Source organism: Carex rostrata, chromosome 22 (genome assembly GCF_964058835.1).
Source record: "Carex rostrata chromosome 22, lpCarRost1.2, whole genome shotgun sequence".
Lineage (NCBI taxonomy): Eukaryota > Viridiplantae > Streptophyta > Magnoliopsida > Poales > Cyperaceae > Carex > Carex rostrata.
The window spans coordinates 2,225,997-2,242,930 of NC_135939.1; the positions used below are offsets into that span (position 1 = coordinate 2,225,997).

At 37.4% G+C, this 16,934-nt stretch overlaps 2 protein-coding genes across 4 annotated transcripts; one reads left to right on the top strand and one right to left on the bottom strand.

Annotated features, from left to right (window-relative positions):
• Positions 1–1,101: 1,101 nt before the first annotated feature.
• Positions 1,102–10,078, top strand: LOC144574032 (thyroid adenoma-associated-like protein). Of its 3 annotated transcripts, none has more exons than XM_078323853.1 (6): positions 1,102–1,316; positions 1,521–3,705; positions 4,626–5,654; positions 6,034–6,293; positions 6,658–7,191; positions 7,727–10,078. In XM_078323853.1, exons 2-6 carry the CDS (start codon positions 1,549–1,551, stop codon positions 9,876–9,878), a joined length of 6,132 nt encoding a protein of 2,043 aa, XP_078179979.1. In that variant the 5' UTR covers positions 1,102–1,316; positions 1,521–1,548; the 3' UTR covers positions 9,879–10,078. The 3 variants fall into 3 exon arrangements, with proteins under 3 accessions (XP_078179979.1, XP_078179978.1, XP_078179980.1); XM_078323852.1 differs by having other exon boundaries at positions 1,524–3,705; XM_078323854.1 differs by lacking the exon at positions 1,102–1,316 and having other exon boundaries at positions 2,052–2,186; positions 2,309–3,705.
• Positions 10,079–11,397: 1,319 nt separating this feature from the next.
• Positions 11,398–16,802, bottom strand: LOC144573971 (transcription elongation factor B polypeptide). Its single transcript, XM_078323768.1, has 8 exons — positions 16,643–16,802; positions 16,353–16,534; positions 16,041–16,178; positions 14,301–14,379; positions 13,074–13,139; positions 12,644–12,716; positions 11,894–11,962; positions 11,398–11,806 (listed from the first exon to the last, which is right to left on the bottom strand). The coding sequence occupies exons 2-8, from the start codon at positions 16,518–16,520 to the stop codon at positions 11,719–11,721; spliced, it is 681 nt and encodes a 226-aa protein (XP_078179894.1). The 5' UTR covers positions 16,521–16,534; positions 16,643–16,802; the 3' UTR covers positions 11,398–11,718.
• Between the last annotated feature and the right edge of the window lie 132 nt (positions 16,803–16,934).

Sequence of the window (16,934 nt, forward strand, 5' to 3'; positions counted from 1 at the left end):
GAACACTTCTTTCTTTTTTTGTTTTGTTGTTGGGATTCTATTTTGTATTGTGAAAGAACATCTACATAGTTATATTTTTGTGTTGGTTGTAAGTTGGTGTAATTATGATGAAATATGGGGTAAAATTGAAAAAAAATCAGTTTTTGGTGTAATACTGGTACACAAAGTTGGCTGCAAGAGATGGTGAAGTAAAAAATAACATTGATTGTTTATGGTGACATTTGTACATAAGAGCAGTTCGCTGATATTAGTGCTTTCGTTTATCTAATCATAATTTTCACAATTTTTAGCATTCTCCATATTTATAAGTTTTAGTGGCGTTAATTTTTGTTGATCTAAAGCATTCTTCATTTGTACCCGAGTACTGATACAGAGTACAGGTATTAGTGTTTTCATAAAAATGTTTCATTCAGAAATAGTGTTTTCATAAAAATATGTAATAATCAGAAATATAATAATCATGAAAATAGTGCTTTTATAAAAAAAATGATTTATATTTACTCTATCTTCATTCTGCGTAAGATGATTATTAAAGTTCTATATTATACTGATACACCATATCAATGAAATCGGTACAGATTCAATATTATTGTAAACAAGGGCAAAATAGTCAGAACCAAATAAAATACATGATAATGTCAAAAGTTACTCCACAGTATTTCGTTCCCTTCATCCGTAGTTATGGAGCAAGTAACTCCAATTAAAGTATCCCCTCCCTTTCTCTTCTCTCCCTTCCCTCCCTACCCCTCCCCTCCCCTCCCCTCCCCTCTCCCTCTTAGATTATTTCTGGAGCACAGCCTAAGGCTGAAGAAACATGCTCACCAAAGTATTCGTTCCCTTCATCTGTAGTTATGGAGCAAGTAACTCCAATTAAAGTATCCCCTCCCTTTCTCTTCTCTCCCTCCCTTCCCTCCCTACCCCTCTTATATTAATCGGACGGCTGAAGAAACATGCTCACCAAAAAGCCACGGTGAGCACATCGCACCTTGGCCTTACTCTTATTATATACTATATTATCTTTTCTACTTAGTACTTTCCGGCCCAAATTAGGCCTTGCGACGACAGGCCTCAACACCAGCCCAAACGAAGTACAACGAGATTTGCGCAAAACCCCGGTTCGTCTGTCGTTGTAAAGTAAAACCCTAATTTAACCTTGTACCATCCAAGCACCCGACCAACCAGCACCAGCCTGCACTTCCTGTTTTCTCTTCTACCATTATTTTCTCGCCGGAAATCAACGATTTTAAACTGATTTTAAGAGCATTTTTTTCAGAAATCTATTAGATAGGTCTGCCCTCTTTGGCAGCCGCTACCAGGTAAAATCATTTTCAAACAGTCCATTCACTATTGTCTAGGTTGTAATAATGAACTTATGTTTGTTTGGGAAGGTGATGGAAACTGGTATTTGCTACCACCTTTTGCTCACCCACACACACACTTATACACATATAGAATGGAAATACTACCATTTTTCTTTCCACTACGAGTGCCCAGTTGATTTTTTGTTTTATATTTGTTAGCAGGCCAATTATTTAACGGAGGAGAATCATGTCCTCTAAGTGGCGATCATTGCAACACCGCCACAAGTACACCTACACCTCAGTTGTTTTCCCCAAATCCTACATTGAATCGCTCGATCTCATAGCTTCTGACACCTCCAACTCCTCCAATTTCTTTTCTGAAGTAAAGCTCTTTGCTTCCCTGAACTCCACTTATGCGCAACTAGATGAAGTGAAGAAACTTGCCTCGTCCTTCACTAATTTGCTCGCCGATCCGCAAATCTCTGGCGACACAATTTCAACCGCAGCTCGATTCTACTTGGAAATTCTCTTCCTAGAGAACTCCTTGCCTCTTCATCGAACTTTAATATCTGCATTGAACAAATGCCGCAAATTCCACCATGTGATAAGCAGTTGCTTTGCCACGCTATGTGAAGAGTATGGTAATTTGGGGAAAAAGGAAAAGAAGAGGTTTCTGGTTTCTCGGTGCACATTGTCCCTAATTGGTTACCCGAAATTGGGGATTTTAGACGAGATAGTAGAGAAATGTTATGACAGAGTTGCAATGGATGTGGTTTTTGGGTTGGAGAGTGTACTTCTAGATGTTTCTAGTGGGTCCCGCCCATCACCAGTTGTCATGGAGCAGTGCCAAGATGCCATGTCATGCATGTATTACTTGCTTCAGAGGTATCCATCAAAATTTGTTAACTCAGAGAATTCTTCAAATATTTTTAGAACTTCTCTGAGTACGATTTTGACTGTTTTAAACTCATCGTCCTTTTCTCGGGATTGTTTAATTGCCTCTGCAGTGAGTTTCTGTGCAGCAATCCAAGCTTTCATGGGGCCTGCTGAGCTCTCCACTTTCATCTCACGTAAATTATTCGGAGTTTTTCCTGATGAAAATTCTAATGGGCCTATTTGTTACTCAGATTTGATTGAAGGAACTAGAGATCTCTCGATTTTGAGCAGGCTTTGCTTGCTTAGAGGGATTTTAACAGCTATACCCAGAGAAGTACTAAATGCTAATGTTACTGGTTCTGTAAATGTTTCACCATGGACTATACTGTATAGTGGAATACTGCCTGAGCTATGCAATTATTGTGAGAACCCTATTGATAGCCATTTCAACTTTCACGCCCTAACTGTGACTCAAATCTGCTTGCAACAGATCAAAGCATCTCTGTTATCTGGCCTAACTAAGTTCTCCAATGGGTATGAGCCATTCTCGGAGGAGGTAAAAGCCTGTTTACTCAGAATTATCTGGAACAATCTTGAAGATTCATTAAGCCAGACAGTGAGGCAAGTGCATCTCATCTTTGATCTCTTGTTGGATATCGAGTTATCCCTTCCTTCCTCTAAAGATAACGGCACAACCAAATCTTTTCTTTCCAAAATTGCACAGGATCTTCTCCGCCTTGGGCCGCGTTGCAAAGGCAGATATGTTCCTCTGGCCTCTCTTACTAGACGGTTGGGTGCGAATTCTCTTCTGCAATTGAATTCGAACCTCCTTCTTGAAACGGCATATGCATACATAGATGATGATGTGTGTTGTGCTGTCACATCATTCTTGAAATGCTTTCTGGAGATCTTAAGAGACGGATGTTGGAGCGAATATGGGATTGAAAAAGGGTATGAAGCTTTCAGGGCTCTTTCCCTCCCTCCTCTAATGCAAGGGCTAGTATCAGGTCACTCCAAACTCCGTACCAATTTGAATACCTATGCTCTGCCTGCTGTTTTAGATGTAGATGTTGACAGCATTTTTCCAATGCTTGAATTTATCACTATTGGTCCAGGGATTAGAGACACCAAATTGAAATCAGATTTAAAACTTGACCAGTGTATAGCAGCCTTGGTTTCTCTAATAAAGGTGTCTCGAACCATGGCTCTAATTGAAGGAGATATTGATTCTGATCCATCTGATTCCGACCATTCTGCAATTATTTTGGTTAAAGGTGTAAATGTTAGGGTTCCTGTGGAGTGGTTTGTTCTCTCTTTGATGCACTCTGATAATACTGTTAGAATAGATGCAGCCGAGTCACTGTTTCTAAACCCTAAAACCTCAAGTTTGCCTTCAGCTCTAGAGCTTAACCTGATGCGGAAAGTGGTCCCACTAAACATGAGGTGCAGCTCAACGGCCTTTCAGATGAAATGGACAAGTCTTTTCAAGAAGTTTTTTTCTCGAGTTCGTACAGCACTAGATAGACAGGTTGGTGCCTCCTCAGTAGCCTTCTTTTTTCTTTTTTCTTTATTTCATTTATTTTTTGAGAAAAATAGCATAGAACCACTCATACAGTTGCAGAAATCGTTAAATTAAGTTTGTTTCATCACTCTTTTAAGACTGTTCAAAATAACCCATCAAACAGACTCCTCCGGGCATGTCTAGTACTATAGATCCCCCCCCCCCCCCCCCCCTCTGCCTCAACCCCTATACACCGAATATCAGGAGTAAGAAACAAAAGAACTACAAACCAAACACAGCAAAACAAAACACTGTAACATCAATAACACACTGGAGAGTCTAAAGACAAGCAAAAATGCAAGCTAACAAGCCATCTCCAATGACTGCTATACCTCATGCCGAGTCAGACTCATCAGAAGAGTATACTCTGAAGTGGCAGGACCTCCAAATCTGCGACCTGTCCAGAACAGGAAGTGCGAGAGAATGAGTGCAATAAAAATGTGAGACGGCTGCGCTCTTCCTCAAATCTCAGTAGCTTACTAGATTGATGAAACTTATGGCATGTCTATTTATGTTGATTAAAATTGGTTTTATGCAAATTAGACCTTTTGTTTGTGATATTTGTCCCTCCTGTTTGTAACTGGCAATCAACCTTTTGGAGTACTTTAAAAAAAATATGCAACATTAACAATGTGTTGGAGAAGTGCACTGTGTTAAATGTAACACCTTCGCTCATCCTTTTAATAAGTCATTCTTTACTATATCCTACTAACCGAGCTACAACTCTTTTTTTGAATTTATTGGTGTTATTTGGTAGTAAGTTGTGTTGTGTTTAATGGAGTTTTCTTATAGGATTTGTGGCAACATTTTTATTTTCTTAGAGCATATTTTATAACTAATTAGCTGTCATTCTGTACTTGACATAGACTAAGCTAGTTTCATCACAGGTTAAACAAGGCTCGTGGAAACCAGCAAGTTCCACCGATGAAAGCACACACAAGGCAGAGGACCTTTTCCAGTTCATGAATTGGTTCAGTCGCTTCCTCTTCTACTCATGCTACCCTTCAGCACCATACGAAAGAAAAACCATGGCCATGGAGCTTATTTTAACAATGATAGATATCTGGCCAATAAACACGCTCAAACAAAATTCAAGTTTCCTCTACCCTTATGGAGACGGCATCACCTCACCTGACTCAACCATGTCTCTTGTGGGGTCCATTGTTGATAGCTGGGACCGTCTCCGTGAGCATGCGTTTCACATCCTCTTCTGTTTTCCAACACCTCTTCCTGGAATATGTGAAAATAATTCCATTGACAACATAATTAGATGGGCAATGAAGTTGGTACATAGCCCTCGTGTTAGAGAAAGTGATGCTGGTGCCTTAACCCTTCGGTTAATCTTCAAGAAATATGTGCTGTGTTTGGGTTGTTACGTGAAATTCTCTACTGATAACAATTCACTCACTTGTGAAATTCAAGAAGTTTCCAAAAGTATCAGGAACCCTGTAATTGAGTACATTTCATCGCTTGTTGAGTGGTTGCAAAGTGTGGTTGAAGAGGGTGACAGGGACTTAACCAATGCATGTAAGAAGAGTTTTGTGCATGGGATTTTGTTAACACTCAGGTACACATTTGAGGAACTGGATTGGGGCTGTGATGCGGTGCAGTCAAATGGGGCTGAGATGAGGGCAGTGTTAGAAAGGCTTCTGGGACTTATTGTGAGGATCACTTCTCTGGCTTTATGGGTGGTATCGGCTGATGTGTGGTCCATGCCATATGACATGGATGATACTGCATGTGGTGAGGATGATGTGGATACTTTTCTTGAGGATGGGGTTGTTCAGGAGGAAGAAGCAGTAGAAGGGGAGGCTGAGTTAGGAAGAGAATTAGGTGAAACCGATGCCAGAAAGGAGAGTAATGGCAAACCGGCAGAACATGTTGTTATGGTCGGTTGCTGGCTTGCCATGAAGGAGGTATTGATCTTTTTCATTACAATAGCTGACGATAATACTAGGTAAATGAAAATCTACCACCCACTTAGTGGATAATGGCTCGACTTTTTTTGGCTTTCTTTGTTTGCCTTTTTGCATGAGTTCTGTTTATCTAATAGTTTTAAATTGGATTCAAAGAGGATGTGGTACCAGCCTGTTGCTGTTTCTATTGAATGTGTTCTGATACAGACTTGTTCCTTTATGAGGTAATAAGTGCTTAGGATCGTACATTGCAAGTTAAGTTAGCAAGTCTGAAGTGAAACTAGTTTTGTGGTGTACCTGGGTTTGGAGTCTGTGTACTTGGATTCTTTTTTTAGATAATTATTCCAACAGCAAACTGTGTTTTTTTTCCCCTTCCCAGGTTAGTCTTCTATTTGGAACCATAATCAGAAAAGTTCCTCTGCCTAGCTGTGCAAATTCAGATATTAATGAAAATTATAGCAATCACGAAGAACAACACATGGACACAGGCACGGAAATTCTTGATTTGGTTCAATTGGAAACAATGGGGAACCATTTCTTGCAAGTTCTTCTCAAAATGAAGCATAATGGTGCAATAGACAAGACAAGAGCCGGCTTTACAGCCCTTTGCAACCGCCTTCTCTGCTCAAATGATTCTAGGTACTTTTACAACTCTTTTGCTGATTTTTCTTTCAGCACCCACATATTTTTCATTATGAGGGTAAAATATCGCCGTCTTCATTCCAGATCATGCTGTTCACCAAGTTACAAAAGCAATGCAAGTTTAAGTTTACAGTTTCTGCGGCTTATTAATGACTGAGTCATGATTCATGAGTACATGCACACAAACTAATAGCTAGTTAAAACACTTTAAATACTTAAATGACACACAAAACCAGCAGCAAAAGCACAAATAAATTGCATCATATCAGTCAAGGAATATACTTGTACTGTTCATGATTTGATGTTCTACTGGATTTCTTGAACCCTGAATATCAAAAATTACCTTTGTTCAATTTCCCAGGCTTTGCAAAATGACAGAGTCATGGATGGATCTTCTGATGGAGCGAACCATTTCCAAGGAACAGACTGTAGATGACTTGCTGAGGCGAAGTGCCGGCATCCCGGCTGCATTTATTGCATTATTTCTAGCTGAGCCAGAGGGCATGCCTAAAAAGCTCCTCCCTAGAGCCTTACGGTGGCTCATTGACCTTGCCAAAAAACCCTTATCAAGCTGTGCCAAGTCTCAAAGTTGTATTTCAGAAACACCAAACAAAAACCTATCCAAGTCAAGGGACGAGGGTGTGGTCCCCACAGTGCATGCATTTAATGTTATGAGGGCTGCTTTTAATGACGCGAACTTGGCATCTGATACCTCAGGTTTCTCTGCTGAGGCAATGATTGTGTCGATACGGTCCTTCTCTTCACCATATTGGGAGGTGAGGAATGCGGCCACTCTGGCATACACCGCACTGCTGCGGCGTATGGTTGGTTTTTTGAATGTGCACAAGCGTGAGTCAGCACGGCGGTCAGTGACTGGGCTCGAGTTTTTTCACAGGTCAGCTGCACTCAGTTACATCTGTGATGCATTTTTTTTTTTCACTCTCCAAAACTGACATACTATGATTACAAATTTGAACTGATGTCTCTTGTGTTTGCAACTCCGTACCTTTTTTTTTCTGGTTATATCAAATATGTCACCACATTTACTAAAAGTGAGGTTGAATCAGTTGAAAATAACCATGTTGGCCCCAATTATGAATTTTGACTCAGAAAGTAAATCACCCCATAACCTTTCATGCAAACTAGGAAAATAGCATTAAGATATTCTGGGATCAAATCTATTTCAATTTGAGGTTACCCAAAATGAAAATAATTAGGTGGAACATCATAATTATTGATTTCCAGAAAAGTCTACCTTAAACATTAGCCTGATGTATGGGTCCGTATTAGTTGCAAAAGGATGTTCATTTTTGAGGTTTCCCAATATGATAATGCATACCAACTCTTGGTGGCATAGTGAAATTTACTGATGTTTTGAGTTCTTGGAAGTTGGGTTGCTGTCTAACAAATCTCTCTCTCTCTATTTGCAGATACCCAGCTCTCCATCCTTTCCTATCGGAGGAACTAAAGATCGCCACAGACCTTCTCAATCCTAGCAGCTCCACCCACCACAGAGAATCTGACATAGCAAAAGCTTTACACCCAAGTCTCTGCCCCATTCTCATCCTCCTTTCCCGCCTCAAGCCCTCTCCACTCAGCTCTGGCTCAGATGAAACTCTAGACCCTTTCACCCTTCTACCTTTCATCCAAAGATGTGCCACACAAAGCAACTTGAAGATCCGTGTTTTGGCGTCAAGGGCTTTAACTGGTTTAGTATCAAATGAAAAGCTGAATGAAGTTATCACCAATGTTTTAAATTATTTGGCAAAAAATCAGATGGAGCTTCCATTCAATTCAATTCATGGTCTCTTGTTGCAACTCTACTCGCTACTTGATAGCAATTGCCGAAGCCTGACTGACTTGTCAAGAAAGGATCAAATTGCAAGTGACATAATACAGGTACTTTCTACTTGTTCATGGCTTGGTAATGGCGCATGTCCAGTGGTTTCAAGCTCATACTTGCGGATATTAGACCTTTTGCTAAACATTTCTAGGACAAGCAGTGGTGCAAGTGGAGTTACTGCAACTGTGCAGTCTCTACTTTTTGAACTCACCTCACAGCACTTGGATGTAGATATATTGAAAGAACTTGGAATAATGCATGATCCTACCAAAATTGAGTTGCGGGAGCAAGCAACTGTGTCATACTTCAGTTGCCTCTCCAAGGGAAGGTATGATATCTCTGATGAGGAGGTTCATTTCCAGAGGTTTGGTTTTTCAAGGAAAGACCTGGCAGAGATGCCCCAAATAGAGATTTATCCAACTCAGCTTCAAAAGAAAATTCTCTCTTGTGCAACTGATTATACATATGAGGTCAGGGTTGCAACAATGAAGCAGTTGCTTAAAATGGTGAACTGTTTTGGACCTGTCAGTGAGAAAGGTGTTTTTGACCAATGGGCTCTAAATGGTCTATGGCCTGTTCTCATGGACCGATTGTATGCAGAAGAAAACCCTAAATGTGTTTATTACATATTGAAGATCATCTTCTCATGGAGTTCAAAGGTCAAAGATCCTTTTGAGGCTGATAGTTTGGCTTTTCCCTTTTGGGACAGATTGGTACAGTTGAATGGTACGGTCTTGCGGTCAAAAACCAAGGAGGAGATTATTTGTTGCATGTCCATATGCATGAAGCACTTTGTGGAATTGCTGAAAAGACCTGTTTCATCAGGAGCCTGTGTAGGTGTGAATTTGGGGATGGCTATTGAAGCCATTGATTTGTTTGTGAAATTGGTTAAGGGACGTAGTGACCCATCGCAACCCGTTAACATGAGAAAGGCTGCTTCTGAGGCTATAATTGCATCATCCTTGCTTGAAGAGACAAATAAATCTGAAACTAAAAGCGTAGTCAAGTTGTTCCTTGATTTGTGGTTCATTTCCATTCAATTGTTGGAGGATGAAGATGAGAATCTTAGAGTGAGGCTTGCAAAATATGTTCAGAGAATTTTATCCAGAAGATTGGATAATGATTTATCATGTGATGATTCAGTGCCTACACAAGTAGATAAGGTCATTGTTATAAGCTTTGATTTTCTCTCTTCTGAATTTGGGAATTGGATAGAGTACCTAAATTGCTTGGCTCATAGGGTATTAGACACCTCAGTTTATGCAAACTCTAGCGGAGATTTAGTCAGACAAATTTTTGATAAGGAAATCGACAACCACCACGAGGAAAAGTTGTTGATCTGTCAGATTTGTTGTGCCAATTTAGAGAAGCTTGTTGTTTCCTATAATTCTAAAGAAATTCAACTGTTTGCTGAAAATTGGAGAAGGCAACTTTTGCAGCAATTGGTGTTATTCGTAGGTGGTTATGTTGATTCAGGAAGTAACATTGGTTGGATTGGTGGTATAGGGAACCATAAAGATGCTTTTATCGTAGTTTATGCATATCTATTGGGAATTTACGCACTTTCTCCCCTAGATTTAAAGGGCCGATTTAATGGGCCCGGGTTGTCAGAGTTGAGTAGTATTATTGGGCCATTTCTTGGGAACCCTTTGATATCTAATCTTTATTCTCTGGTAGTACATGACCGACAAGAGAGCTCTGTTTTGGATGGGTTCGATCCTTATTTTCTTCTCAGATGAGTTTGCATTTGATAGCAATTTATGGTTATTCTTTTATATTTTTGATATTTCTTATGTACGAAAAACATATTCCTGAAAATATTGATTTGTGTTAAACCGGATTCTGTTTCCATGAACAAATTATTTTTGAATAGCATACTCATTGGATACTCATTGGCATGTAACTTGCTCTTAACTGGAACTATGTTGTTCAAACTACTACTATTCAGTTTCCTATTTTATTTTTCCACATGTTATTAAATGCTGCCAGGAGAGGAATTAACATGCTGATTGGTTGTGCTACTTTATTTTTCAGATGTGGTCTTGTGTACATGAATGATGTATGTGTAGGAGTGGTGTCTTTATGTTTGTTCTCTCAAAAAAAAAAGTCTTATGTTTGTTTGCGTAGTGTTGTAAGGTGATAATTGGTTTCTAGTAAATCCCTTGGCGGCCATGCCAAATTTTTTTTTATGTATATTCCTTTATCAAAGATAAATCATCAGATGCATGTTGAAAAATTGAAAAATTGAAAAATTGCAATAAATTTGAAATGTTATATATAATTTTTATGATTTTTTATATATATTATTTGGATCATTCCATTTTTAGTTTTTTTTTTTCGAATTATTTCAAAATAAAAAAATAGAAAATTTGTAATAAAATAAAAATGAGGTATTAACAGTAAATAATTTGTCACTCACTGGTTGGACAAAAGCCCAAACAATGGATTTTGTATGCTGTGGTTCATATGGGTCGCATATTTTGGATTCAACAGAAGATATATATATATATATATATATATATGGTAAATTATGGAATGGATTAAAAATATTTTGGACAGTCTATATTTTTGAAAACATCCAAGCTGCACAGTTGGATTAAATATCCAAGGCCCAAATCAAACACAACAAGCAATCAATCACATAATTTTTGTTCCTTTGCTTGTGATACTTGTGCAGGCTATATTATTTGGAGCTGTATATGGACCTGTCAGTTTTTACTCTCTTTTTTCTCATTAAAATAATTGTTTCTGTGAACTAATGATGATTCCTACTATTGACTTCTTTCTTTTCTTTTCTTTTTTTCAATTTTTTGGTTAGTTTCGAGAGGTGCTTGCTACAATAGATAATGAGGTGGCGATTGTCATCGCAGAAATAGATTAGTTTTATTTTTTTTGTTACCGTATTTTGATTAGTGCTTACAGAGTGAATATAATAGAGGCGATTGAAGTCTTATTTCATCAAATTTTCCTTTTGACAGTAGAAATTATCAAAAAGTGGCTGATAATAGGAAAAACTAAAGCAAATGTAATGCATGTACCTTGTGTTTCTAATGACTATGTTATACTAAAGATCTCATTTTGAATCTAATTACTATGTAGTATTCTTATCAGTAAATGGTTATTTTTCAATTAACAGTGTTAAATTTATTGTATTATGTGTGCCCACCCCCAAAAAAAAAAATACAAACAAACAAACAAACAAGAGTATGATGATTCTGGCTCCGCCCCTAAAATTTATCTGTGCTACCAATCAGGATCTCTGATGCAACTCCAACAAATAATTTAAAAAATCGTTGACTACAAACAAAATGGAAAACAAAAACAAAATAAGTAATACAGGATGGGAACAATAGCTTATAGCTTTTTATTTCAAGCAAGGACTATGAGAGATCTCAATTTAGTACACTGACTTGACTCCCGGGAGGATAAACTCCCTTTCCTTTCTTAACATCAGGGCCGATATATGCTTAGCACTATTTGTAGAGAGATACATGGCCAAAAGCTATAAAAAACAACTTACAAGGGGGAACCAGGAATGCCATCTAATTAAAAAAGTAGATTGAGAGAACTTGTCAGCAACTAACGTCTTGACATTGAATTAAATGACCTTGAACTGCTAGCTCCATTGCTTTTAGAATAATTACTTGGTCTTGTTGGGGTCGGTATGCTGTAAACATATAAATATATATTGCTTAGCTTGTCTCAAAACTATGCAAAGAAAAACTGAAACATATATGTAATAAGTTACTCGTACCTTCTGGAAATGGAGGTCGAAGAACTTTGAAGTGTTCTCTTCATGGTCTTATGGTTTATAATCTCTGGACTGTTGATATAGCATGTGAAAATATTCAGCATTAGAAAACAACAATATTTCATAAAAAACAGACTACATTAGTTTTGTCATTTAGATCCCTTTGTACATATAAAGGGAACACAAAAGAGCATACACTGAGGGAGCCTAAGCAACAGTTCAAATAGTATTGGTATACCAATTCAAGAACGGGGTACATGATTTCGAAATGGTATTGATACCAATATCATTTTATAAAAGATAATATACTTTTTTTTCATGTCAAATTGATATAGCTGATACTGACAATCAATTTACTGAAATTTGATAAATTTTATAGACGTTCTTTATAACATACTGGTAGCGCCAAACTACTGACATGTTCCACAAAAATACAATTATGAAGTATGTTCTTTTTCTTTGTAAAGTCAATATACTTAAATATCCAAGCAGACTGACTTACAATTTATATACCCATTTGTCCAGTGGAGATACTGTTTGTAAAAGACTCTCCAGCCTATCAGTTTGGGGGTATTGGGGGTATTGGGTATTTCTTTAACAGGTCTCTAAAAAACATAATAATACTTTTCCCTAGTGATCATGACATGTCAGAACCACACGATCAATTGGGCCAATTTCTTAGAAGCCGAGGAGCTATCTGTTGAGAGAGAGAGAAGCAAAAAAATAATTTAGCAAACAGTAGAGAGAGAGCACCTTTTTAGGAGCTCTATCTTTGCTTTCTTCATCAAAGGGCTCTTGTAGTTGGTGGAAAAACTAGGTCCATTCCCTGGCATAAGACATCATGAAAATTTTATGAGAAACCTTGTAGTGATAAGTTTAATGTTATGCTCATACAACATGGTCATGCATATTTTGTTTTCTTTTACCATACAGTATGAATGGAACAGATATGGAGTACACACTATTTCGTTCAAGGGGAGGAGGCCATTTGATATTGTATTTTGTAGTTTTTTTTTTGGCCAAACTGGGAGCTATATAAACTTTTATTTTAAAAGACACTGAAACTAGGCAGATCATTATATGTGCATGATGCAGTAATAAGGCGTTCCAACCAGTACAACAACCTTGGATCAGTCTACTTAAACTATACTTTCTAGAAGATAGGAAATTAAAACATAAGTACCTCCCCAAAAGCTTCTTTTTGGAGGTGGTATTTTGGCAGTCAATTTAGTCTGCCGACTTTTCTTCTCTGGATAGTAAGAGAGGAATTGTAAAAGTTAAAAGAGAGACAAAAAAAGCTATTAGTAATTAGAAAGCCCCTTGAGAAGGTATGGAGGTTCTCTTTCATTTCCATGATAAAGAAAGAGAGATTTTGCTATTATTGTTATTATTATAATATAAAGATCATCTGGTTATTGTACAACTATTATTCTATCAATTTAACAATTCTCTACAGGTGATCTGACAGATTTTTGAGTGTATAAGCAATACAAAATATATCTTGATTACGTGAACTAATGGCAAGAAGAATCCTAATACATATGCTATATAAGAACATTCAACCCAGAAACCCTGCAATGCCCAAAGCTTTCTCCCTCACTACTGCATGACAATTAACTTTTGACAATCTTTTAGGCAATTCCCAAAAGAAAGAAGGAAAAATAAAAGAAGTTTTAAAGAAGCAATTGACCCATGCTTGAAATATATAACTTGAGCAAAGTTAGGGTGTAATGTGCTCACTAAGAAGGTTTGGTGAGCACAACTCCAAAAGCATATCAGATCAGCTTCAAACGGAAAATCCAAACCGTTGATTTCGATGTACTTAATGAGTGATGCATGTAAATGCAAAATTTTGAAAGTTTCGAATTCATTTGCTACAAGGTCAAGGAGTCAAAGAAACGATGAAAAATGAATATATAAAACAACTTATGAAATAACTTATAAAAGGTTCATTTCTTTGACTGCTTGACATGTAGCAAATGAATTTGAAACTTTCAAAATTTTGCATTTACATGCATCACTTATGAATCACTTATGAAGTACATGAATTTCAACGGTTTGGATTTGTCGTTTAAAGCCGATCCGATATACTTTTGGAGTTGTGCTCACCAAACTCTCTTGGTGAGCACGTCACACCCTAGCTTTGCTCATATAACTTCATTAGAGAGACATAAATGACAGCTTATTAGAGGTGAAAAAGGGAAAAAAAATGTTAAAGAAACTTGTGAAAATTCAAGTTGTTGTAAAGGTATAAACCAAAGAAAAAAATCATTAGTTGGTAGCATGTTCTATCTTACATCAACAACCAAGCTTTTAGTCCCAAACAAGTTGGGGTAGGCTAGTAGCATGTTCTATCAAAACCACAAAATTATTACAAACTAAAACAGGATTACAATAAAAATCAGCTTACCGGCCAAACTGTCAGCATTAATCTGTTTCAGCTTCTGAGAGATCTTATTTTCAGCTTCTTGTCTCTCTTTCGTTTTCGCCTAATTTAAGCAAAGAAAAATTCAGGAGCTACTCAGAAAATTGTCAGCAGTTATAATATAAAGAAAGCTTAAAGGTATTTGTGTAGTTATTCAACCATACAAAATTGGAAAAAGAATAATATAAAATAAAATAGATGGCATCTAAAACCAATACGCTGCAACCAGCGGCAACCCAAGGAACTTTTAGAATTAGGATCTCCCATAAAGTACAAGATAGTTACTTTCTATAAAAACATACCTCACTGGGGCTACAGTTTCTATAGAATTACCAATTGTTTGGTTTAAAAAAAACAATTAAAACAAGTCACTGCCCGAATGATTTCATTAAAAGCATTACCATCAACAAACACCCAACTTTACTAAAGCCATGTTTTTTTTTTTAAAAGTAATATTAAGTATCCTAAGACCATACCACAACGCTGCCACAAATACCCGAATTAGATTTAGACTTAGGTTACATAGAAAGGGATCTTCAGGACCACACTGCCGCTGGTAATATTTTATATCCTAAGGATCATACCACAAAACTGCCACTAAGACCAGAATTAGGTTTAGAGTTAGGGTTTCTAGAAAGGGGCCTTCAAAACCGCACTACCTCCCCAAATACCCAACTTAAGTTTAGGGTTAGGGAACTGGAATTGAATCATCAATAAACAAAGACATCAGCCCTCCTCTTCTAAACCAACCTGTTTTTTTTTTTTTCTCATTGATCACTTTCCCTAATTACCAAGTAATTTTGGCGAGCTCTGCTGAGTGACCGAAAACACCATAACAGGTGGGTAAGCCTTATCTCTCCTCTACGTCTTTCTTTCATTAGCTTCTCTTAATTCCTTTCTATCTGGAACCTTGGGCTATAGTCACCATGGGTAACAATTGTCTTTGCTGAGATGTAAACTTTTTAAAGTTACTAATTTAAAACTAGATTCATCTCAAATCTATATAGGAACGGACCTATAAGTCTCATGCAGAACCTCCACATATATTTAACCTTTCTGAGAGTAAACCAAATGGAGTTCCGCGAAAGCACCTCAAGGTAAAAAAATTAAGCTATCTATTTCTTATTTATATGATTTGATATCTCCCGAGGATAGAAAAATTCCATGCCCAAGTTGAGAGGACCAAAATAAATCCCATCTCAAATTGAAGTGCAAAGTACCTGTCCTCTCTTAAAATTATGGGAACCTCCTTCAAATTTTGGGGCATAATTCTTACTATCCCCATTTCTCTTGCAGCATTCAGTTGGATAGAAGTAGATGCCCACCGGGCTCAATTCGATTTAAGGCAAGGTATTAGCCTTTCTCCAGAACTAACCTTCGCCTATCGACCAATTTAAAATGATAAAGAACCAGAACTGCAAGTTGCAACTAATCTCACAAATTATACCTAGATCTGCTAATTGATTTGTTTTAGTAGCTTTGAAACTTTCTTTGATAATTTTAGTATATACTTACAGGTTCTCTAAATGTCTTACTTAAGAAAACAAGCCATGCATTAGTTTAATGTCCCGTTATGTCCATCTTATTATGCCAGATTCAAACAATAAACTATTTCGAGCTTAAGTGATTTTCTGTGTCAGTGCTAACACATTACTGGTCTTTTCCGTTTCTTTTTGCTTTAGCAATGCTTTCAAATTTGCAACTTGAGTTTAACAAACAGATCACCTCGTAAAGTCGCTTCCATGTAAATTGAACTTGCTTCCGATTCATCCTCTCAATTATCATCTTCGCATTATCAACTCCAAATTCCATCTCATAGAATCTCTTCCATAGTTTATCTGTCACAGGGCTGAGATCTATACCCTGTAATATAAACATACAAATAATTATCACAATAAAGAACGCTGACAACATACTTATTAACATGAAGCACTTGATATAATATTGATATTGGGGCTAAGAGAAAATTTGGAACTAAAATTTAGCATAAATTGTAAATTAGGAGTAAAACGGAAATATGTAAAAATTATAGCTTACTTTAGTGCAATTTTCTATATGCGCAAGTTGTGTCTTATTGCAGTGAGGCAGGATACGCTCCAGTTGATTGTTATCCAATCCACTAACATTGCCTATGTACCTTACATTCTCAATTGCAACGTTGGTGCATAGATCCACCAAGCTGGGCGGTCTCCTCTGTGCATCCATTGAATCACCAAACACTGTTTAAGATTCAAACACTTGTCAGACAATTGATTGGGAGATTTTCCAAACCGATTTTTCAGCGTTTTGGGCTCGGCGCAAAATCGCTTGCATCGGAAGAAACTCACCGATTTTCCCAGTTTGTCTGTGACAGACTGATTATATAGATTTGAATTTGCACCGATTCTTCAAAATGGATGTGATTGATGATCGGAAGAGAGATTGGGGAGGAGCATGAGGTAGGGTGCTGACTGCTGACGAAGAACGAGGATCAGACTGCCCGGTGGGACCCCATGTTAAGGAAGAAAAAATTAGACGTGTAAATTTAGAGTCTGTGGACCAGCTATTACTTTGTAGTTTGTTCTCTGAGCAATAAATTAAAGATATAAAATATTTTTGTTGAAAAATAGAGATCAGGTG